The sequence below is a fragment of the Bos mutus genome, chromosome 6 (genome assembly GCF_027580195.1).
Source record: "Bos mutus isolate GX-2022 chromosome 6, NWIPB_WYAK_1.1, whole genome shotgun sequence".
In the NCBI taxonomy this organism is placed as follows: Eukaryota; Metazoa; Chordata; class Mammalia; order Artiodactyla; family Bovidae; genus Bos; species Bos mutus.
In genome coordinates this window covers 83,751,115-83,775,340 of record NC_091622.1, presented here as the reverse complement: position 1 = coordinate 83,775,340, position 24,226 = coordinate 83,751,115, and the positions used below count along the sequence as shown (strand labels likewise).

General features: G+C 37.6%; 1 protein-coding gene across 1 annotated transcript in view; it reads left to right on the top strand.

The window, feature by feature from the left end:
* LOC102279550 (transmembrane serine protease 11F) overlaps nt 1-15,312 on the top strand; it is a 139,669-nt gene extending 124,357 nt beyond the window's left edge. Inside the window, exons 7-10 of the mRNA XM_070371892.1 lie at nt 2,583-2,784; nt 7,331-7,590; nt 8,689-8,831; nt 15,154-15,312. Of these exons, the coding sequence (XP_070227993.1) occupies nt 2,583-2,784; nt 7,331-7,590; nt 8,689-8,831; nt 15,154-15,312 (764 nt within the window). The remainder of the gene's footprint in view (nt 1-2,582; nt 2,785-7,330; nt 7,591-8,688; nt 8,832-15,153) is intronic.
* The last annotated feature ends 8,914 nt before the right edge of the window (nt 15,313-24,226 follow it).

Sequence of the window (24,226 nt, the reverse complement as noted above, 5' to 3'; positions counted from 1 at the left end):
TGGAAGGCTGTACCTACTAATACCACCACCTTTAAGGGTTAGAGATTTCAACTATGGGGAGTACACATTCAGACCATTGCACCAAATAACCACATTTTCATAGAACGTTTCATCTTTCCTGTGTTCCTAGATAAGACGGTGTGCAGGCATTGTGGCTTCTGAATGCATACATAGAGAAAAGAGTTAATGGGTCACGACTGGAAGGTTCAAACTAGAGCTTCTGTTTGGCGAGGGACTGGTGAATTACAGCTTTACTTCTGGTGTGGAAAATCACAATATCAGTGGCTTTGTCAGAATTGTTAGGGCTCTCCACAGAGTTCTGGTTCAAAGAAATAGGTTGGGCAGTCCAAGAAGTTGTTTTTTAAACCAACCCACTGAATACTGCAGTTACTGAAAATTACCTCCAAAATGTATATACTTTTTTCTTATCTTTCCTTAATTTTTGGTGATTTTGTTCCTTTTGCCTTTGAGTAATACCATAGACTCAAATTTTTCATTTTCAGTCTGAGGATAATAACATCTAATAACATAGAGAGATAGTAACAGAGTTATTAAAATTAGGGCAAGTGTATGTAACACTATGTACAGGGTCTGGATCATAACTAGTAGATATTATTTTTATTATTATTACCTTGACATTTATTTTTAGGGGAAATTGGGAGAGTAAGCATTAGACTCTACTGATGTGGCACCATATTAATGGAGAAACTCTACATGATGGAATTATGATAAATTTATAAATATGATTTCAAGCAACTATTTTTTAATCTGTTCCTGAATAAAACCTCTTTTTAAAAAAGTGTATTGTTAACTAATCTCAAAAATATACAAGCAACTCCTACAGCTCAACTCCAGAAAAATAAATGACCCAATCAAAAAATGGGCCAAAGAACTAAATAGACATTTCTCCAAAGAAGACATACAGATGGCTAACAAACACATGAAAAGATGCTCAACATCACTCATTATCAGAGAAATGCAAATCAAAACCACTATGAGGTACCATTTCATGCCAGTCAGAATGGCTGCGATCCAAAAGTCTACAAGCAATAAATGCTGGAGAGGGTGTGGAGAAAAGGGAACTCTCTTACACTGTTGGTGGGAATGCAAACTAGTACAGCCACTATGGAGAACAGTGTGGAGATTCCTTAAAAAACTGGAAATAGAACTGCCTTATGATCCAGCAATCCCACTGCTGGGCATACACACTGAGGAAACCAGAAGGGAAAGAGACACGTGTACCCCAATGTTCATGGCAGCACTGTTTATAATAGCCAGGACATGGAAGCAACCTAGATGCCCATCAGCAGATGAATGGATAAGAAAGCTATGGTACATATACACAATGGAGTATTACTCAGCCATTAAAAGAATACATTTGAATCAGTTCTAATGAGATGGATAAAACTGGAACCTATTATACAGAGTGAAGTAAGCCAGAAAGAAAAACACCAATACAGTATACTAACACATATATATGGAATTTAGAAAGATGGTAACAATAACCCTGTGTACGAGACAGCAAAAGAGACACCGATGTATAGATCAGTCTTATGGACTCTGTGGGAGAGGGAGAGGGTGGGGAGATTTGGGAGAATAGCATTGAAACATGTATAATATCATGTATGAAACGAGTCGCCAATCCAGGTTCGATGCACGGTACTGGATGCTTGGGGCTGGTGCACTGGGACGACCCAGAGGGAGGGTATGGGGAGGGAGGAGGGAGGAGGGTTCAGGATGGGGAACGCGGGTATACCTGTGGCGGATTCATTTCGATATTTGGCAAAACTAATACAATATTGTAAAGTTTAAAAATAAAATAAAACTAAAAAAAAAGTGTATTGTTAATAAAAATATAAACATTAATAATTAGAAGACACATTAATAAAGTATACTAATACACTTCCAGGTATTATTTAGGGTTGAAGTCTAATCAACTGAGAATTTGTTATCAGGGAATCAGAATATGTTAAAAAAAAAAACTAGTCTTTTTAAATTTTAGAAAAGCAAGATACTCATTAATATTTAAGATGGTTAAAATTCAGGGCTTTTCGAAGACAATGTACAGATTTGTGTCAAGGCAGAATCATGGCTGACATTCAGTGTTGCACTCTCTCAGTAGTAAGAATATAAATTTCGACTTAGATCCTTCTAATCCTTCCAATATACAACTCTGTCTCTTGCCAGCTGTGTTACCTTCAGTAATTTATGTTCTTTTTCCCGGGCTGAGTTTTCTCATTTAAAAAGTGTTTTGCTACACATGTATCGAAAACTCTCAGCAGAGGATCTACACATTTTTATGCTCTTAAATTATTTATTTATCTATTCATCTGTATATGCTCCATATAGAGGCAGAAGTTCATTCTGGTTTGGATACCTTGAAATGTTGGTAAATATTTCTTTTGTACCTCTCTGGGAATAGTAGCACCCCTAGAAAATAACCCCAGAGACTGAGTGCTAGAAATGGGTTAAAGAGCAACAGGTTCAATGGACCCTCTAAGCATCTGTGCCCAATGCAAATCAGGGTGTGCTTTTTTCCCCTTGTTTTCATGAAATCAAGGTAACACTTGTTTCTGTGACAGGCTGTGGAATAAGGATGACACCTTCATACATGCCATTACCAGCATTTGCGTCTACTGAAAGAATTGTCCAAGGAAGTGAAGCAGCTCTGGAAGGGGAGTGGCCGTGGCAGGCCAGCCTCCAGCTCATAGGGGCTGGCCATCAGTGTGGAGCCAGCCTCATTAGTAACACGTGGCTGCTCACGGCAGCTCACTGCTTCCGCCGGTAAGTTTATTAGAGCTCTTGTGAGTCTTGCTTACTCAGTTATTAATTACCATCAATTTAGTGCCTGGGAAAAGTCCAATCTCACCAAATTATCCTCTACTCCACTCTAGATGGACGCTATCCCCTAAATGCATTATGGCTGCTCCATGCCCCAATCGAACTCATCCCCTCACCCTTCTCTCAATATATATCATGTTTGGTTTGGTGAAAACCAAACCAAAGAGCCATTCTTGTGACTCATACCATCTGTTCCTTGTATGTAGCATCATGAAACTATGCGATCTTTTTCTACTACATCATAAATTATTTTAAAGACTATTATACATGTACAAATTTAAACTTATGTATATTTAAGGAAAATTCTTCCACTTTCACTTTTAAAAAATTATTTCATCTATCCTCCAACTATCAACATCCACCACCACTTATAGGAAAAAAAAAAAAAGCAAAGGTATCATTTTTGAAGCTCTCCCTTAATAAGGGAGAGAAGGAAATGGCAGCCCACTCCAGTATTCTTGCCTGGAGAATCCTGTGGATGGAGGAACCTGATGGGCTGCTGTCCATAGGGTCGCACAGAGTAGGACATGACTGAGGCAACTTAGCACATATGTATGCATTGGAGAAGGAAATGGCAACCCACTCCAGTATTCTTGCCTGGAGAATCCCAGGGACGGAGGAGCCTGGTGGGCTATCTATGGGGTCGCACAGAGTCAGACACAACTGAAGCGACTTAGCAGCAACAGCTTCCAATTATCCAAGAACCATGTGGGCTGGTAAAGAATCCACCTGCAATGCAGGAGACCTGCGTTCAATTCCTGAGTTGGGAAGATCCCCTGGAGAATGGAAAGGCTACCCACTCCTGTATTCTGGCCTGGAAAATTCTATGGGGTCACAAAGAGTCAGACATGACTTAGCGACTTTCACTTCATTTCATGTGGGCTTTTCTGGACTAGAGAGGTGTGTGGATGGTGGGAGAAATCTACCAACCTATATCACTGCCCTCACAGTGTGGAAGATGGGTCATACAAAACCTGAAAAGAGCTCCCTGTTGGGCTTTCACAGTTGTAACTCTTAACACTCAGCTATATCACTTCACATACACAGACATGCACAGGCACGCTATTGCCCAAGATCAGGGACACACTATCTTTTTTCCCTGAGGTTTCAACATCAGGGTACAGAGAGTTTTTCCTTTTAAACCCTCAAAAGACAAAAGTTCTGAAAAAGGTCCTGGCCAATGACACTGTTCACATACCCTTTCAGAAGAAACTATCCTTGGTGAGTCTAAGTGGTGCTTGATCATCCTTCTAAGGGTAACACCCAAATTGTTCTAAGATGCCTACACCTTTATTTATGGAGCAGATGTGTGATGAGAATGACCTAATGGATTTAAGGTGATTGTCACTGTCTCATGAAAAAAGAGAAAAGGGATTCACATGTACGTATTTACAACCTCAGTAATATCATTGTGCTCAGGTAAACTTGAGTCTCACTAACTTTTCAAGGCTTTATGATTTTTTCATGCTCATATAGTCCTCCATTTTTCATACATTTTTAAAATTTATAACTGATGCTTGCTTACATAAATTAAAAAGAAATAAGCTCAGAATGTAAAGTCTTTAACTATTGAGTGAAGAATACAAGCTATATAGACTGAGATCCATGTTCTAGCAGGTCCAGTGCCATTTCTGTGTGGGCAGACATATAGAGGGACTGGCCATTGAGTGTGATAAAGCAGAGATAACTGGTGATCTTGATCAAAGAAATTGTGATGATGTGATAGGGGTGAGAATGAATTCAAGAGAGAAAAGAAAGAGAAGGATTGGATGTAGTGAGTTTAGACCCCACTTTCAAGGAGTTTTTAAATGAATGGGAGCAGAGAAATTTGATAGTCCAGAGTGGCTGTGGATTCTAAGGAGGAATTTATTTTTTTAATGTGAGAACTGTAATAGCATATTTTATGCCAATAATAATAAAGAGTTTAAAATTATAATGATTCTGGAGAGGAAGGGATCAATTTTGCATGTGATATAATTTCATATAATTGCATGATGAAGTGCACTATTGTGAAGGAAAAAGAAGGGTACTTTGAAGACAGTATCACAATTATCCAAATACTTTTTAAATTTTTATGTTTTTTCCTACAGAAATACTATATTTTAAAAATCATATTTAAGACAAATGTTAGTACCTTTATGCCCATGAAAAAATGATCCCTGTCTTTGTGAAACAACTGTATATAGGGAAAAGTTCTTGACAGGATATCATGAGACCTCGGCCATCTGTCTCTGACACTAACCAGCTGAATACATCATGTACCTGGCCAAGTCATTTAATTTCTGAATTTCAGTGTTCTTATCTGCAAAGCATGCTGAACTGTGCCTATTACTTGAGTCTCCCTTTCTGGTTTTTCATGCATGAAGAGATAGGTATTTCTGTTTTGTCTACTCAGTTGGTTTACAAGATCCTTAAGGACTGAAGTAATATGTCTTTGTAGATTCCAGAATTCTAGTTTTCAAATGAATGCTTCATCCTTAAGATTTCTGCTTTGAATTAAATCTTCCTTTATTATTTTTAAATATAAATTTATTTATTTTAATTGGAGGTTAATTACTTTACAATATTGTATTGGTTTTGCCATACATCAACATGAATCTGCCACAGGTATACACGTGTTCCCCATCCTGAACCCCCCTCCCTCCTCCCTCCCTGTACCATCCCTCTGGGTCATCCCAGTGCACCAGCCCCAGGCAACCAATATCATGCATCGAACCTGGACTGGTGATTCGTTTCATATATGATATTATATATGTTTCAATGCCATTCTCCCAAATCATCCCACCCTCTCCCTCTCCCACAGAGTCAATACATCTGTGTCTCTTTTGCTGTATCGCATACAAGGTTATTGTTACCATCTTTCTAAATTCCATACATATGCATTAAAAGAAATCAAAATATGCATAGAAACAAATGAAAATGAAAACACAACAACCCAAAACCTGTGGGACACTGTAAAAGCAGTGCTAAGGGGAAAGTTCATAGCAATACAGGCATACCTCAAGAAACAAGAAAAAAGTCAAATAAATAATCTAACTCTACACCTAAAGCAACTAGAAAAGGAAGAAATGAAGAACCCCAGGGTTAGTAGAAGGAAAGAAATCTTAAAAATTAGGGCAGAAATAAATGCAAAAGAAACAAAAGAGACCATAGCAAAAATCAACAAAGCTACAAGCTGGTTCTTTGAAAGGATAAATAAAATTGACAAACCATTAGCCAGACTCATCAAGAAACAAAGGGAGAAAAATCAAATCAATAAAATTAGAAATGAAAATGGAGAGATCACAACAGACAACACAGAAATACAAAGGATCATAAGAGACTACTATCAGCAATTAAACCTTCCTTTAAAGTGTAAATAAGTAGAGCAGCTGAGAGAAGACCCCCCCCCTCCCCCGCATACCCCAATTCCTTGGCCCCTAGGCTCTGCCTGCTTATCCCTGGGGCAGTACAGAGTACTTTGAAAGCCACTGATCTTTCAGGTTTTTCATTACACTTAAAGCTTTATGATTCACCAGCACAGTAATCCTGCATGAACAGGGAAATTCCCTTTAAATTCTCTTATGTGTAATTTCCTTTTACATAATTTTCCTTTACAGAGAGAATTCAAGTTTCTACATATTTTTGTCATTCTTGAAAGGGCTGATTAGACAAACAGGGAACTGAGGTTTAGGGTAGAACAGGGAGTAAAGAGATGATAGAAGGATGCAGAATTTGCTTGTAGTGTAATCTCATGGTAGAGAAAAGCATCTGTGTTAAGGGAAAGCCTCAAAAATAGTAAGAGGGACTGACCAGGGCAGATGAAAGGGTAGTGGGAGCTCTAACAGCACAGCGATGAGTTAAGGCTGCTTTTAGCCCTTGAGTATTGGGGCAGGGTATGGGCACTGGGTGGAGAAATAATCCTGTATACACATGAGGGTTTGTGAAGAAGACAAATTACACTTTGTCTCAAAGATCAAGATAAGACCCAGTAAACAAGAGTCAACAGGTTAAATCATAAAATAAGAATGGAGAGAATGTCTCATACAGAAGGAAATGCCCCTTAGGGTGATAATGTCCAAAACAGATAAAAATTAATTTCTATACACTTCACTGAAATTAGAGAAAAAAATCAAATTTGAAGAGTTTCTAATGAACAAAATTAAATGTTAATTTAACATTAAAATGTTAAATTAAAATGTTAGAATTAAAATGTGGGAAACTAATTGTATAGTACCCATTATTATTATTCCAGCTGCAGCATGAAATTCCACTTAGCTATTGTATTTTTTAAATTTTAGAGCTTATGAAATATTTTAAGAGCTTTCCTACTCTCACTTGTATCATCAGTATTTTAACCTCTTTCTTTACATAAGGCCATCAATTGCAAATTCTCTCGCTATAGGAATTTTTCAGGGACATAATTCCAATAGTTGCAGAGAATACTGTCTCAACTGTTTTTAGAGGATACAGTTAAGTATAACTAATCATATTCTTTATTTTTTTGCAGAAATAAAGACCCAAATAGATGGATCGTTACTTTTGGTATAACTATAACACCACCTGCAGTGAAACGAAGTTTGAGGAAAATTATCATTCATGAAAATTACCATAAAGAAACAAATGAAAATGACATTGCTTTGGCTCAGCTTGATACCCGAGTTGAGTTTTCAAATGTAGTTCAGAGAGTTTGCCTCCCAGATTCATCCATAAAGTTGCCACCTAAAACAGGTGTATTTGTCACAGGATTTGGATCCATTGTAGATGATGGTGAGTTGTTCAATGTAATTTACTTAGTGCAAATTTATCTTGGCATCTAATGTGCCATCTAGGAGATACCTCTTTAGACTTTTCATTAAAATGTTCATGCTTCTAATATGTATGGGCTTCCCTGGTGGCTCCGATGGTAAAGAATCTGCCTGCAGTGCAGTAGACCCAGATTTGATCCCTTGGTCAGAAAAATCCGCTGGAGAAGGAAAGTATGACTCTGAGAAGAACAAGGTGCTGTGTGTTAAAGTAAAAAAAAGTAAAAGGAATCATATACCCATCCCTGAGGAGTTCACAATTATTTGGAGCAGTCGTGGGGCAGAGGAGAGTTCAATAACATGGATAAGATGAACAGATGGTTCTGGGTACTCTAAGAAGGAACAAAATGCTATGGGAGTACAGGAAAGTAAATTACTACAAATTGTATAGTCACCAGATATAAACACTCCTGGCTTGTGTATACTTCATATGCTTTTTTTTTTCTGGTTTAAATTCTTCCTAATTTTAATGAGGATATACCATGGTCATAAACATGGAAGTGGTTTGTGAATGTTTTGAGACTAACGTACGCAGTATTTTTTCCTCCTAACCACTGGCCTTCTTCTCTGCTGGTGTCATATTGTTGGTATATCTTCAGCATTTGCTTTGTTTCTCATGCTTTGAGACATTCTGAAATAACGCTGTGTAGCATAGAGCTGGGCAAACAGACCTGTGCGGTTTGTATCCTGGTTTATACTTGAGTAGATTTTGGAAAATCAATGAACTTCTCTGAGCCTCAACTTCCTTATGTGGAAAATCATGAAAAAAAGTCATATACACACAATACTGTGTGTAGTTTTGAGGGTTCAAAGAACTTTTGAAGGTCCACAAATACGCAAGAGTCAGACACGACAGCAACTAAACCACCACCAGCACATATATGTGTACTGTTTCCTTGCATGTAGACATTTATGCCACAGAAAATAAAATTAGGCAATCGTTAATAATGAAAAATCTAATGCTTTTACTCCTAAGAATATACAACTCATGTGTCTTCTGAGTCTTAGATATAGCTGTGTTCAAAGAACATGTGTTTTGTTTTTTCTTTTGTTTGTGTAATAGGACCAACACAAAATAAACTACGGCAAGCCAGGGTAGAAACCATAAGCACTGAGGTGTGTAACAGAAAGGATGTATATGATGGCATGATAACTTCAGGAATGTTGTGTGCCGGATTCATGGAAGGAAAAGTAGATGCATGTAAGGTAAGTCCAAAACACTTCAAAAGGAAAGTTTCCATTAATGATTTCTAATTTGAGCCTATATGTTTACCTGAAAGAAAAAAATGACATGAATTTTATCAAAGAATCAGTTTACCTAAATAACAAATGATAATCAAAATTATTATATTGAGTGTTTATTATGCAAAAACAATGCTAAACACTTTCTATACATTATTTCGTTTAATATAATGAGATGGACATAGTTCAGTTCAGTTCAGTCACTTAGTCATGTCCAACTCTTTACAACCTCATGGACTGCAGCAAGCCAGGCCTCCCTGTCCATCACCAACTCCCAGAGCTTGCTCAAACTCATGTCCATTGAGTCGGTGATGCCATCCAACCATCTCATCTTCTCTCGTCCCCTTCTCCTCCTGCCTTCAATCTTTCCCAGTATCTCTTCTCCAATGAGTCAGTTCTTCGCATCAGGTGGCCAAAGTATTGGAGCTTCAGCTTCAATCAGTCCTTCCAATGAATATTCAGGACTGATTTCCTTTAGGATGGATGGGTTGGACTTCCTTGCCGTCCAAGGGACTCTCAAGAGTCTTCTCCAACACCACAGTTCAAAAGAATCAATTCTTCAGTGCTCAGCTTTCTTTATAGTCCAACTCTCATAACCATACATGACTACTGGAAAAACCATAGCCTTGACTAGACTGATATTTGCTGGCAAAGCAATGTCTCTCCTTTTTAATATGCAGTCTAGGTTAGTCATAACTTTTCTTCCAAGGAGCAAGTCTTTTAATTTCATGGCTGCAGTCACCATCTGCAGTGATTTTGGAGCCCTCCAAAATAAAGTCTGTCAATGTTTCCACTGTTTCCCCATCTATTTGCCATGAAGTGATGGGACCGGATTCCATGATCTTAGTTTTCTGAATGTTGAGTTTTAAGCCAACTTTTTCACTCTCCTCTTTCACTTTCATCAAGAGGCTTTTTAGTTCTTCACTTTCTGCCATAAGGGTGGTGTCATCTGCATATCTGAGATTATTGATACATATCTTGACAATCTTGATTCCAGCTTGTGCTTCATTCAGCCCAGCGTTTCTCATGATGTACTCTGCGTATAAGTTAAATAAGCAGGGTGACAATATACAGCCTTGACGTACTCCTTTTCCTATTTGGAACCAGTCTGTTGTTCCATGTCCAGTTCTAACTGTTACTTCCTGACCTGCATACAGATTTCTCAAGAGGCAGATCAAGTGGTCTGGTATTCCCATCTCTTCAAGAATTTTCCACAGTTTCTTGTGATCCCCACAGTCAAAGGTTTTGGCATAGTCAATAAAGCAGAAGTAGATGTTTTTCTGGAACTCTCGCTTTTTCTATGATCCAATGGATGTTGACAATTTGATCTCTGGTTCCTCTGCCTTTTCTAAAACCAGCTTGAACATCTGGAAGTTCACAGTTCACATATTGTTGAAGCCTGGCTTGGAGAATTTTGAGCATTATGTTACTAGCATGTGACATGAGTGTAATTGTGTGGTAGTTTGAATGTTCTTTGGCATTGCTTTTCTTTGGGATTGGAATGCACACTGACCTTTTCCAGTATTGTGGCCACTGCTGAGTTTTCCAAATTTGCTGGCGTATCAAGGGCAGCACTTTCACAGCATCATATTTTAGGATTTGAAATATCTCAACTGGCATTCCCATCACTTCCACTAGCTCTGTTCATAGTGATGTTTCCCAAACCCCACTTGACTCTGTATTCCAAGATGTCTGACTCTAGGTGAGTGATCACACCATCGTGGTTATCTGGGTCCTGAAGATCATTTTTGTGCAGTTGTTTTGTGTATTCTTGCCACCTCTTCTTAATATCTTCTGCTTCTGTTAGGCCCATACCATTTCTGTCCTTTATTGTGTCCATCTTTGCATGGCACTATTGACGTAGTACCATGACATAGTACTATTTACAAAATAGAAAATTAGTCTATTGCTCCCGTTTCTGGTTCAGACCACCTCTTATGCTCTATTGTTATTTTCTTAAGCAAATTTGTAATCAAAAGGCAGAGAAACCTCTCCTCTGAAAAGCACTTTATTCAGCTGTATCATCATCTCTCATCTATCTTGTTTTTAACCCCTTACCTCCTAATATCTCTACTTTGTTCCACTCATTCTTTCATGCCATTGACGCCTAGAATAGATTCCACCTTCGTCCTAACTTCTGCAATATTGTCATCAACTCATTTAAATGCTGGATCCTTAGTTCATAGATCTCAACCTCCAGGGACCTTCACTCCTCCTCAGTCACCTATTCCTAGGGCCACACCTTGAACCTTGTCATCAAAAACTGTTCCATCTCCAATGACACTAAATTCCCAAATCTTCCTATTTAACAACTATCCTCAGTCCTTTCTGCCTGATTTTCAACTACTTCTGTTTCTTTGGTCACACTGTTATAATCCAACCTACCAATCCTCACTGCCCAACATACACAACTTACACACATATTCTTTGTGTCCCTTCTCTGTTCTATTTTCATTTCTAGCTCTTACACCATTCAATGCACAATATATTTTATTTAACTGTCTCACTAGCCTAAAAAGTGAACTCTGTGAAGGCACTCATTTTAGAGCATCTATTTTATTTACCTCTGTTTTATGAATACCTCAACCAGTCTTGGCACAAATATTTGTTGGCTGAATACCAGCCTTCTTCAATTTCACAGAGTCTTGCAGAGCACAGCTTCTCTGCTGTTTCACAGTCCATTAATTCTTTCCTTTCTTCCACTGTTCACTTGTCCAATTTAGATTTCACTGTGATCATTTTTTAAACATTTTTGCTTATACCCCAGACCCACTTGATGTTCTCTCTTCCTAGTGTTTATGTCTGACAAGTTCCAAACCTGGAAGAACTCAGTTATTCAGACTCTCTGCCTGCATCTGGGAAGTCATATGCTCCTGAAAAAAATACAACAGAACACATGGCTCCAGTATGTGTTCCACATAACGAAGCTGACAACCTTACTATTTTTGTTGCTTTTTCCTAAATCTACCTTTCTCTGAATTCTCCCACCATTCTACACTTTCCTTAACTTCCAGTTTTTCCTGCCCATTTATTCTCAACTGATGATTCTGTTCTGAATTTTCAAAAAAAAAATAAAGTCATGGTAAGGAATTTCCCCATCTTCCTAGCATCAAACATTGCAGATCTGTCTTTATCTGGACCCTTTTCATCCACCTTCAGCTTAGGTCACTACAGAGAAGTTGCCCCTTCACTAAGGATAGCCCTTTCCCCACTGTTCAGATTCCTCTTCTTGTTGACCTTTTGGGAAAGTTTACACTAGCAATTGGGCTTCCCAGGTGGCACTAGTGGTAAAGAACCCACCTGCCAATGCAGGAGACGTAAGAGACGAGGGTTTGATCCTCAGGAAGACTCCCTGGAGAAGGAAATGACAACCCAGTCCAGTATTCTTACCTGGAGAATTCCATGGACAGAGGAGCCTAGCGAGCTACAGTCCGTAGGGTCACAAACAGTTGGACACAATTGAAGTGACTTAGCATGCATATATTAGCAATTACAGTCTCTCTCCTTCCAGAGTCAACATTTCTCTTGTGACTAAATTCTCTATTCAGATCTCTCAAGTCGTGGGAAAAAAAAAAAAAAGCCTTCAGCTAGCCTCTCATTTTATCTCTTTACCATCAAATATTTGAGAAAATGTTTATTGTCACAATTTTCTCATCTCTCACTAACTCCTCAAACTGTTTCAATATGGTTCCTGCCCTATTGCTTCATCAAAATCTCTCTTCCTAATGTTTTCAATGAATCAATAATGACCATCAACAATTTGAGGGGGTCTTTTTTTCCTCTTACCAGTATTTAATAGTGCTTACCACTCCCTCTTTATTGAAATATTGTCTTCTCTTGGCTTGTAATAATTTTCACTTTGCATCTCTGTCTGCTCATTCTCTATCTCCTTTTCAGTGTCCTTCTCTTAATCCAACCCATTACATGTTAATTTATGCCTGTTTATCTTTTCACTTGATACTTTCTCCCCAGAGAATCTAATTCTCTTTCATAGCTTCAATTATCTTTTTTTTTTTTGCAGATACTACATGAAATTTTACTTTTAGCCCCATCCTCTCCTTTGATCTCCAGGTTTATCTATTCTATTCCTACTTGGCAGCTCCAGTTGGATATTTCAAAGGCACTTCAAATTCAAATGTTGTACCCAATTCTGTTCTGATTCTTCTCCCCAACTAATCTTCTGTGTTTTGTATTTCTGTAAATGGCATTCCCTTTCATTCTGTTAGATATGCCAAAGGCTAGAAACCATTGTAATTTCTCTTTATCCCATATTCAAATAACCACCTAACCCCACGGATTTTACTTCCTTAAATCTCTCTCCACCATCTTTTGTCTTTCTATCCTCTCTCAACCTCTCCTCCCCTTCCTGTCCCTTGACCACCTCCCATACACATTAACTATCTAGTTTATTTCTTTGTATTCATTCTTATGATCCTGTAGTGCATTAGTCAAATAAATTTCAGGATGGTTTCTAACAGGATGCAATCTGATCATGTTAACACCCTCCAAACCAATACAATATTGTAAAGTAATTAACCTCCAATTAAAATAAATAAATTTAAATTAAAAAATAAAATTAAAAATATAGATCTAAAAAAAAAAAAAACTAAAATCTTCAGTGCTTTACCTTTATTTTTATCTTATGGTAAAATCTTCTTAAAAAGACCCATGGGACTTTATATAGAATAGTCTCTCCTTACCGCTATGGCCTCATTATGTACCACTTGCCCACTTGCTGTCCTCTCTCCAGTCTCCTATTTCTACAGCCTTTGCATATGCCATGTTGCTTCATGCCACAGAGCATTTGTCATGCTTCCCTCTGTCTAAAACGCATTTCATTCATGTCTTGCTTTTCATGATTTACTCTCTTCCTTCAGCTATTTGATTGATTACATTTGACCAAGGGAAATATCCCTAACCTCCCTGACTAGTCAAATCCCCCTATTGTATGTCTCTATAGCACTCATAACAGTTGTCATTTGCATATTTGTAGGCTTATTTCATATTATTTTTTTCTTATCCTAAATGTCAAGCTCTATGAGCATAGGGGCAGTTCATTTTTGGTCATTGTTAATCCTCAATGCCCATCAAAATGCCTGAGACGCATAGCAAAGTGTTAGGTCACTCAATTGTGTCCAACTCTTTGTAGCCCCATGGACAGCAGCCCCCCAGGCTCCTCTGTCCATGGAGTTCTCCAGGCAAGAATACTGGATTGGATAGCCACTCCCTTCTCCAGGGGATACTCCCGACCCAGGTGTCCTCAATACCCAGGGGTCTCCTGCATTGCAGGCAGATTCTTTACCATCTGAGCCACCAGGGCAGCCCTGTGACACCTAGTAGGAACTCAATAAATAGTTGATAAAAGAAAAAACAAATGAAGCAAGTGGGAGAGGCATAGAGAATTTATCCTGTGTATCTTACCTGAGATCACACAACAAGTAATTAATAGAGCTGGACCTGAAACTTGGGCAGTTCAACTACTGAGACCACAATCTTAACCTCGATACTTGCATCTATTTATTTGCATAATCTTCTTTGATCCAAAAGAGATTTAAGAAGACTTATATAAAATTCAGAAAGCAAACATAGATAGAAATAGGTAAATGAAAGAAAAGAAAGCCAGAGTAGGTTCATAAAATACAGTCAAGAGCTAACATACTCAGAAGAGATCACAGAAAATTTCTGCTGCTGCTGCTGCTAAGCTGCTTCAGTTGTGTCTGACTCTGTGGGACCCCATAGATGGCAGCCCACCAGGCTCCTCTGTCCCTGGGATTCTCCAGGCAAGAATACTGGAGTGGGTTGCCATTTCCTTCTCCAGTGCATGCATGCACGCTAAGCCGCTTCAGTCATGTCGGACTCTGTGCGACGCTATGGACAGCAGTCCACCAGACTACACTGTCCACAGGATTCTCTAGGCAGTAATACTGGAGTGGGTTGCCATTTCCTTCAATGTACAAATACCAACCTCATATTAAATATTTTAGATAAATGCTTACTAAATCATGCTTAAAGTGTCTAATAAAACTAGCAAAAAATATATGTATGCTGAAGCATAAATAATGTAGCCATTCCATATAAATTAGTATTGGTCTTTCTAGAAAATAATTTACTTAATAATTTAGCACAAAATTTTAACTCAGTCAAGAGAACCATCATATAATCTGTCTCTAATCTGGTTGTATGTTCTATGTAACTTTTTCCATTTTTCCTCTGGAAGAGATGATTGCAGTGATTGTCCTACTGAATTAAATTAGAGTTAACAATCTCAAAAATTTTTTTTCTCTAGGGAGATTCTGGTGGACCTCTGGTTTATGATAATCATGAAATCTGGTACCTAGTTGGTATAGTAAGTTGGGGACAATCTTGTGCTCTTCCCAAAAAACCTGGCGTCTACACAAGAGTGTCTCAGTATCGAAACTGGATTGCCTCCAAGACTGGTATCTAGTGTGAACTGACCCTGAATTTTATCCATTGCACATAGAGCTAGAACTCCTGCATATTATGTATTATTTATATTCTTGTGATTTGAATCAGTTCCTTTGCTGAATGTCAAGAAGTCCTTCAGAGACAGAGCAATCTAATATCATGAGGTGGACTTCGTGTACATGGGACAGAAATCTTTCTCTACCCTAAGGAAAAAGATACAGCAAATGACAGGCAGCACCAACTCCTCACTCACATGGGAAATTGTGATCCTATTAATCAGATGAATATTTATATATACTTTCCTTCATTGAAGATGGGAACATCATTTTCCACAGGATATGAAGTGCTGCCAGGGCTCTCAAAATCTTACCTCATATAGTACCTGGAGCACTTGGGATTCATCTAACAAAATATGAAACAGCAACCATCCTTGAGGATTCAGGGCTCCAGTATTCTAGGACTGATTACTGGACCTTCAATGGCTTGAATGGAGTGTGTGAGATTTGCAATATAACTTGAATTCTAACCTGGGTTTACAAATAATAATACAGAATAAATAATAAATACAGAATAAATACAAAATAATACAGAATAAATAAATAATAAACCATGAGAATTGCCATGTAAAAGGTGTTTAAATATATCTGAACTTGCTATTAACATTGGGTTATACACATCAGTACTAACTTCAGGATGCATGTTGTATTGTTAATAAGCATTTCTGCTTTATTCTTTAACAGCATCTTTCCATTCACACATCATTTGAAGCTAGACTGAAAAGGAGACAACTCCTGGGAGCAATTTTTCATGGGTATAAGGAGGATAAAAAGAACTAATGGAACCTAGGCCATCAGAGATGTTTCAAATGATTACTAACAAAACAAGCACTCTTTAGATTTTTGGTGGAATGAAACATCCAATTATCATTTAGATATACCTATGTCATATACAGTGCTTTTATAAGTCTTCAGTTCTCTGACAAGTCAGATGTCTACTAGAATGTCAGGTTAGGAAATCTGATTTGTGAAAAGTACTTGGCACAGTGTCTGGCATATATTATACACTATATAAAAGTTTGTTATAATGGGAAGGAATGCCTTTATGAATTTTAAAGTTAATGAACTTGTTTAATGAGTGAATGACCTGGGGCTTAAAACAGCCCCAGGTCTAGTAGGAGAGAGCACAGGCTTAGAACCAGACCACTTGAGCTTGAATGTTGACTCTGACATGGGTAAACTATGGGTCCTTAACATCTCTGCATTAGCACTTTCATCTCTACAGTGAGAATAAAAATGATACCTACCTCATATCATTATGAGGATTAAATGCATTCATACAGGTAAATTACTTGGAACAGGATCTTTATACAACAGGCTCTCAATATGGAATATGTGTCATGCCATGCGTGCATGCTCAGTTGTATCTATCTCTGTGACCCCATGGACTGAAGCCCACCAGGCTCCTCTGTCCATGGAATTTTCCAGGCAAGAATACTGGAATGGGTTGTTGTTTCTTATTCCAGGGGGATCTTCCTGACCCAGGGATCGAACCCATGTCTCCTGCACTGACAGGTTGGTTCTTTACCACTGAGCCACCTGGGAAGCACATATATGGATTAGCTGCTATGAATTATTATTAATGTGCTTTGGACTCAATAAAACAATATACTTTTTAAAAATTGTACTTTGCTTCTTTAAAATCATGTAATTGATTTCAGAATAGTTTAAATTACATTGTAAAAAATTAGGTGAATTACTAGGTTTTCAAAATCAGTTTTGTATGCCTCAGTAATGTATGTCTAACCAAGTTTGCTTATACACAAGTAGTCGTAAGATGCTTGGTCATCTGTCATCAAGGCTGTGGCCACAGAGGTGCAGCTGGATTCACACTCAGGTCCCAAACATGAGGTCTCAAATTCTAGACTTGTTGCTCTGATTTATCTAAGAAAAATCTAGCCTCTTAGTTTCTTTAATGACCAAAACTTTAAATTTGCATGTATGTGTGTTATATGTAATATATATGTAAACAAGATAAATGTAACTAAACAACTCCTAGTCATTTAATGTAAATGTTAAGATATAATAGTCACAAAATGGTTATTCATATATACTTCCTTTTTGAAAACAAAAGATCACCAAATTTCTGATCTGATGACTCCTAGCAACTAAATATCAACAGAAAAAGCAGAATAAAAATTTAAATCCTTATGCTTCCTTTTATATGTAGAGATACAGCCAAAGCTTTTTGGAAAATATTTAACATATTCAAAATGTGTTTGATTGATGATGTAAGTTCTTTATATTAAACCCTAACACAGCCTTTGGTAGACACAAGAAAACAAATCTGTCTAGATTGGATGGATATGTGCTTTTGTGTACCTATATTTTTATTTCAGAAGACTGTGGCTACTCTTTGCATATAAATATCTGTGAAACTACATATACTTATTTAAATTATAATACAGTTAATTTAATTCAGCCCAATGACATTTTGACACATATGAGAGGAATAAATGCAATAGACTATAAAAATCTAAGAAATGGAAAAGCAGATTTAAAAAATAGATTTATATATACTATTTCTAGTTTGATTCTGATCTGTTGTGTGGTGATATGAGGATCATGCAATAGCTTCCTCATGTTTTCCATCTACTATTTGGGACATTGGGTGATCTAGCACATGGCATTGTTGTAAAGCTTTCTTGTAAAATAATAGAGTTGAAAAAATCAAAGAATGTTTAAAGCCTGCTCAAAAAATGCAAAGTATATTACTTCAAACTGATATTAGTACAGATGATGCTGTAAATGCATTAAAATTACACAGAAGTGGGTTTTTTTACAGTGTTATTTTTATTTATCAATAGTATTGCTTTGTGAATTTTGCAGATGTTTTGTGGTTAAAAAAAAAACAAAAAGCCTGGGCTGTGTCTTGTATGCTGTGAATACTATAATAACACACACATCTTTTCATAGAAAAAAAAATAACAACTCTACAATTTGTCTGACTCATTGTTTTTAAAAAGACAGGTCAAAGCCATTTTAGTTGACAGTAAATTATGACAGCACATAATTCCTGTAGAATCTTGGTAGAATTTGGGGTGCCATGTGGATGAAAGGGTTAATTTTTAATGCTAGAACAAGATTGAAACAAAAATTTTGCAATGTCTAACCACCTCTCAGGAAAATCTTCATGATTCAATAACACTAAGAGCAAAAATACATTAATAGCAATCATCCAGTGAACTTGATGCTTTGCTCATATATTTATTTGACAGAGATGGGATGTGTGCAAGGCATTCATTCATGTCATCATGGAAGTGAAAAATGAACCTGTTACAAATTATTGAAATTAATGCTGGAGTTATAGCTGTTAGAGCTAGACAGGACCAAAGAGATTATCTATATGAAACTTCTTTTTCAAGAATTCAAAGCCAAGAGAATTTCCCCAGGAAACACAGTAGATGATAATCAGTAGAGGAAAAGAATGCAGGAACTCATTCATCCAATTCAGTCATGAGTTATGCATGTTCACTAGACAGGGATATTGTGGTTCTAGAAGTCACTGGAATGAAATGATTATTGCTAGACCAGTGTTTCTCCTAGGAAAAAAGTTCAACTCATATCGTGTTTGGCAAAGTATGTCATTTAATCTAACCAGCTTTATGGTTAAGATAAACAATACCACTTAAAACTATATCCAACTATACCTATGGAAATGAAGGATGATTTTAATGTAGGTGAAGTTGTAGAGCTACTTAAATTAGCAGGTCAGAATAATCCATGGAAAGTTTCCCCTACAAATATACACAATATCCCTTCTCTTTCTCATCCCTCTACACTAAACTTTCTAATTAAAGCCTTTATGTGGTGTAAATTAAGAATCTATACCATATTTTAAAATGAGGAGCAGCAAAAGATTTCAGATCTTGCTAAAACAAAGTGTTTGCTTTGAACAGGGAAATGGCAACCCACTCCAGTATTCTTGCCTGGAAAATCCCATGGACGGAGGAGCCTGATGGGCTACAAGTCCAAGGGGTCGCAAGGAGTCGGACACGACTGAGAGACTTCACTTTCACTTTCACTTTGCTCTTTTTAAACTCTGAACTTCTCTAGTGGCTCAGAGGGTAAAGCGTCTGCCTGCAGTGCAGGTAGACCTGGGTTCGATCCCTGGGTCCAGAAGACCCTCTGGAGGAGGAAACGGCAACCCACTCCAGTACCTTTGCCCGGAAAATCCCATGGACGGAGGAGCCTGGTAGGCTATAGTCCATGGGGTCGCAAAGAGTCGGACATGACTGAGCGATTTCATTTTGCTCTTTTTAATGCCTCATTAGAAGATCTGTTTTATAAACTAAACTACAGGAAGTGCACTAAAATGCAGCAAACTAGAAGTTTTGATTAAGATGATTTTGTGAATGCTTAAAATGAACATTCTTTTACATGTTTCAGTATTTTTCTTGCTTGAAAATTTTAACTATGGCTAATAAGAAATGAGAGAAATGTAATCATGTCAGGCAATTAAGAGAAATATATCTTTGCTCCCAATTGCCCTTAACTTTTTAAATGGAACGTTAACCTACCTACCTCACAATGTTGTGAGATTTTCTTCTTGAATGAGAGAGTCCAAATTCAGAGAACGTTTCAAACTGCTTGAAAAGTGCCAAGTATATTATTATAAACATAACAGCACAGCTGATGCTGCACATGCACTAAGATTTCATTAAGTTTTTTTACAGTCTTAGCATTTGTGTTTATCATTAGTATTGCTTTATGTATTTTTCAAATACCACTGTTTTGTTGAAATTATAGTTATCATTTTCTTGAAGAGAAACAATATATAATATAGCTCATACTGGTTGTTCAGTCACTTAGTTGTGTCCAACTCTTTTTGACCCCATGGACTGCAGCATGCCAAGCCTCCCTGTCCTTCACCATCTCCTGGAGTTTGCTCAAATTCATGTCCATCAAGTCAGTGATGCCATCCAACCATCTCGTCCTCTGTCATCCCCTTCTCCTCCTGCCCTCAATCTTTCCCAGATCAGGGTCTTTTCCAATGAGTGGACCCTTCTCATCAGATGGCCAAAGGATTGGAACTTCAGCTTCAGCATCAGTACTTCTTATGAATATTCAGGTTTGATTTACTTTAGGATTGACTGGTTTGATCTTCTTACTATCCAAGAGACTCTCAAGAGTCTTCTCTAGCACCACTGATTCGAAGGCATCAGTTCTCTGGGGCTCGCTCTTTTTTATTGTCCAGCTCTCACATCTGTGCATGACTACTGGAAAAATCATAGCTTTGACTACATGGTCCTTTGTCAGCAAAGTAATGTCTCTGCTTTAATACACTGTCTAGGTTTGTCATAGCTTTTCTTCCAAGGAGTAAGCATCTTTTAACTTCATGGCTAGAGTTACCGTCCACAGTGATTTTGGAGCCCAAGAAAATCAAGACTGTCACTGTTTCCATTGTTTCCCCAATTATTTGCCATGAAGTGGTGGGACCAGATGCCATGATCTTTATATTTTGAATGTTGTTTTAAGCCAGCTTTTTAACTCTTCTCTTTCACCTTTATTAAGAGGCTCCTTAACTCCACAGCTCATATGAGTAATATTAATTTATCTTGAAAAGTACCGGGCAAATCAAATTGTTGTTCACTTGATAGCTTTAAGGATGAATACAGTCCCAATTCATTTTATTTACAGCATATTTTGGGCTTCCCTGGTGGTTCAATAGTAAAGAATCTGCCTGCTAATGCAGGAGACACAGATTTAATGCCTGGGTTGGGAACAACCCTTGGAGAAGGAAATGACAACCCACTCCAGTATTCTTGCCTGGGAAATCCCATGGACAGAGAAGCCTGGTGAGCTATAGTCCACAGGGTCACAAAAAAGTTGGACATGACTTAGCAAACTAAACAACATATTTTACCATAACATGTTGGAGAACTTTATAATCAATCAACTGGGAATATTGTTAAAGCTACCTTATAACTGACAGTGGAAAATATCAAAATCACTCCAAAGTCATAATTTAACAAAGTATATTTCAAGTACTCTGCTTAGTACTGCATTCTGAACCATTTAAGATTCTTTAACTTAAGTCACTGCTGCTGCTGCTAAGTCACTTCAGTCATGTCCGACTGTGTGACCCCATAGACGGCAGCCCACCAGGCTCCCCCATCCCTGGGATTCTCCAGGCAAGAACACTGGAGTGGGTTGCCATTTCCTTCTCCAAAGCATGAAAGTGAAAAGTGAAAGTGAGGTCTCTCAGTCATGTTCGACTCTTGGCGACCCCATGGACTGCAGCCTACCAGGCCCCTCCATCCATGGGATTTTCCAGGCAAAAGTACTGGAGTGGGGTACCATTGCCTTCTCCGAACTTAAGTCACAGAGCTATGTAATTGTGAATATGCTATCCAGATGTTAAAGTTTTCCTGCGAAGTTCTACTTGTATACATTTTGTTCCATTGTCAGAATCTATGTCCCAACTTTTATTAAAATTTAGTTTTGGAGATGAGGAGGGCATTGTTAGATCTTTCTTCCCTTTCTACTCCCAAACATCAGTACTCTCCATAAAAGTTGTTCAGATATACCCCTATTAAGTATTTTCAGGAGGACAAATTTCAGAAATACATAGGATTACCTTCCTAATGGTTTCAGCTACCCTTCATCTGTATTCAAAACAAGTGCCTTCTTATGAACATCAAACTCATACCTTCCTGCTTAGATCTAGGTGGAGATTAGTGAATGCTTGGGAAATTTTTAACAATCCTGTAGTGTTTGTCCTATAAGTAGTAATCCTTAGGGAAAGAGGATTAGGAAATTAATGCTTGGTTGAAATCCACAATGAAGAAAAGAAGAATTTAAAAGTGGAGAGGAGAAATAAATAGAACCTCAAAGGGAAAAGGAAACCATTGGAAAGACAAATACATTAAACGAAAGCCACTTTATAGAATTGTCATAGAAAAAAAAAAGTAGGCTACAGAATAAAAGCTTTTCTTTTTTTCATTACAGGAAATGAATGATTTATTTATTCCTTTAGAAAAACCTACAGGAATATTATAATTAATACTTTTTGAGAGGATGAGGGCACACAATTGTATCGACTTATAACTATTTTTATCTTCCTATTTTTGTATATATGCATACATGTATTTAATGAAATTGAAAAAGTAGCATTTTTAAAATTATTTATTTCTCCATCTAAGACAATATATTTTTCAATGACCACATGTTAGGATACTCGTCATTTTTAATGGCTACCTTTGAGTTGATACATAGATCCTTACACCACATAGATCTTACCCAGAACATCAGGCTAGCCTGCTATCAGCTAAATTTTATACCAGGGTCATGAGTCATAAAGCATGGCATCCTCTCCTTCCTCACTCCATGAACTCTCTTTTACTGCATGAAGGAAGACCCCTAATACTCACCTATCTTTCCCTCTACGTTGCTTCTCTTTCATAAGACCTGTGGTTTCTTCTCCTCATACAGTTCTTTGCCTTACCCATGGGCTTAACACCTCACTACTACCCCTTTTCTCAGCTGATTCTGCTTAATCTTTCTTGTTTTTTTTAAAACCAAAAATATTCCTATACCTTCAATGTTTCACAGAATGTTTCCTCATCCTCTTACTTGAGTCTGGATGTCTCTAACACATGCCTTCACTGTAACCCTCTCAAGTGATTGCTCTTTCTCTCTGGTTCTCATACTAAGTCAAGATTCTTCCAACTCCCCATTAAAAGCTTCCAAATATTTGTGTTCATCCAACAATTACTGTTGCACAATAGCATAAACATATAAACTAGTATTTTTAGTACTTAGGCTCATACCTCTAGCTATACCACATATTGTCCCTCTTAATATTCTAGGCTCTGGACACCCCCCCACATTAGCTGAGGTACTAGGCATCTGCTCAAAATAGACCTCTCTGTCTGACTCTTAATTTCACTCTGGTCAATTTCAACATCCAAATGGATAATCCACACCTAGCCTCAATTCTTTGAACTCATAAATTCAAATGACCTTAATTTCTTCTCCACTTCTGTCACTTCTGAATTATTGGAAGAACTTCAAAATGATCTTTTCCCAAACTTGCAGTCCTCTATTTCATGCTCCTGCACCTCTAATTTCAAACACCTATAGTTTCTCCAACTCCTATAAGAAGTACTGAATCTAGAGCACAACAACTTAGATAGGAAAAATAAAATCGTCTTTTTTTATTTTTTGAATTTATTTTTCATTGAAGGGTAATTGACTTACAGAATTTTGTTGTTTTCTGTCAAACCTCAACATGAATCAGCCATAGGTATACATATATTCTCTCCCATCTCCCTCCCCATCCCACTCTTCTAGGTTCATATAGAGCCCCTGTTTGAGTTTCCTAAGCCATACAGCAAATTTCTGTTGGCTATCTATTTTACATATGGTAATGTAAGTTTCCATGTTACTGTTTCCATACATCTCACCCTCTCCTCCCCTCTTCCTGTGTCCATAAGTCTATTCTCTATACCTGTTTCTCCATTGTTGCACTGTAAAGATTCTTTATTACCAATTTTCTAGATTTTGTATATATGCGTTAGTATGGCACCCCACTCCAGTATTCTTGCCTGGAGAATCCTGTGGATGGAGGAGCCTGGTGGGCTGCTGTCCATGGGGTCACACAGAGTCGGACATGACTGAAGTGACTTAGCAAACAATATATATCTTTCTCTTTCTGACTTACTTCACTCTGTATAATATAGTGTGTAGGTTCATCCACCTCATCAGAACTGACTCAAATGCATTCCTTTTTATGGCTGAGTAATATACCTTCGTGTATATGTAACACAACTTTTGTATCCATTCATCTGTTGATGGACATCTAGGTTGCTTCCATATTCTAGCCATTGTAAATAGTGCTGCAATGAACAATTGGATACATGTGTCTTTTTCAAT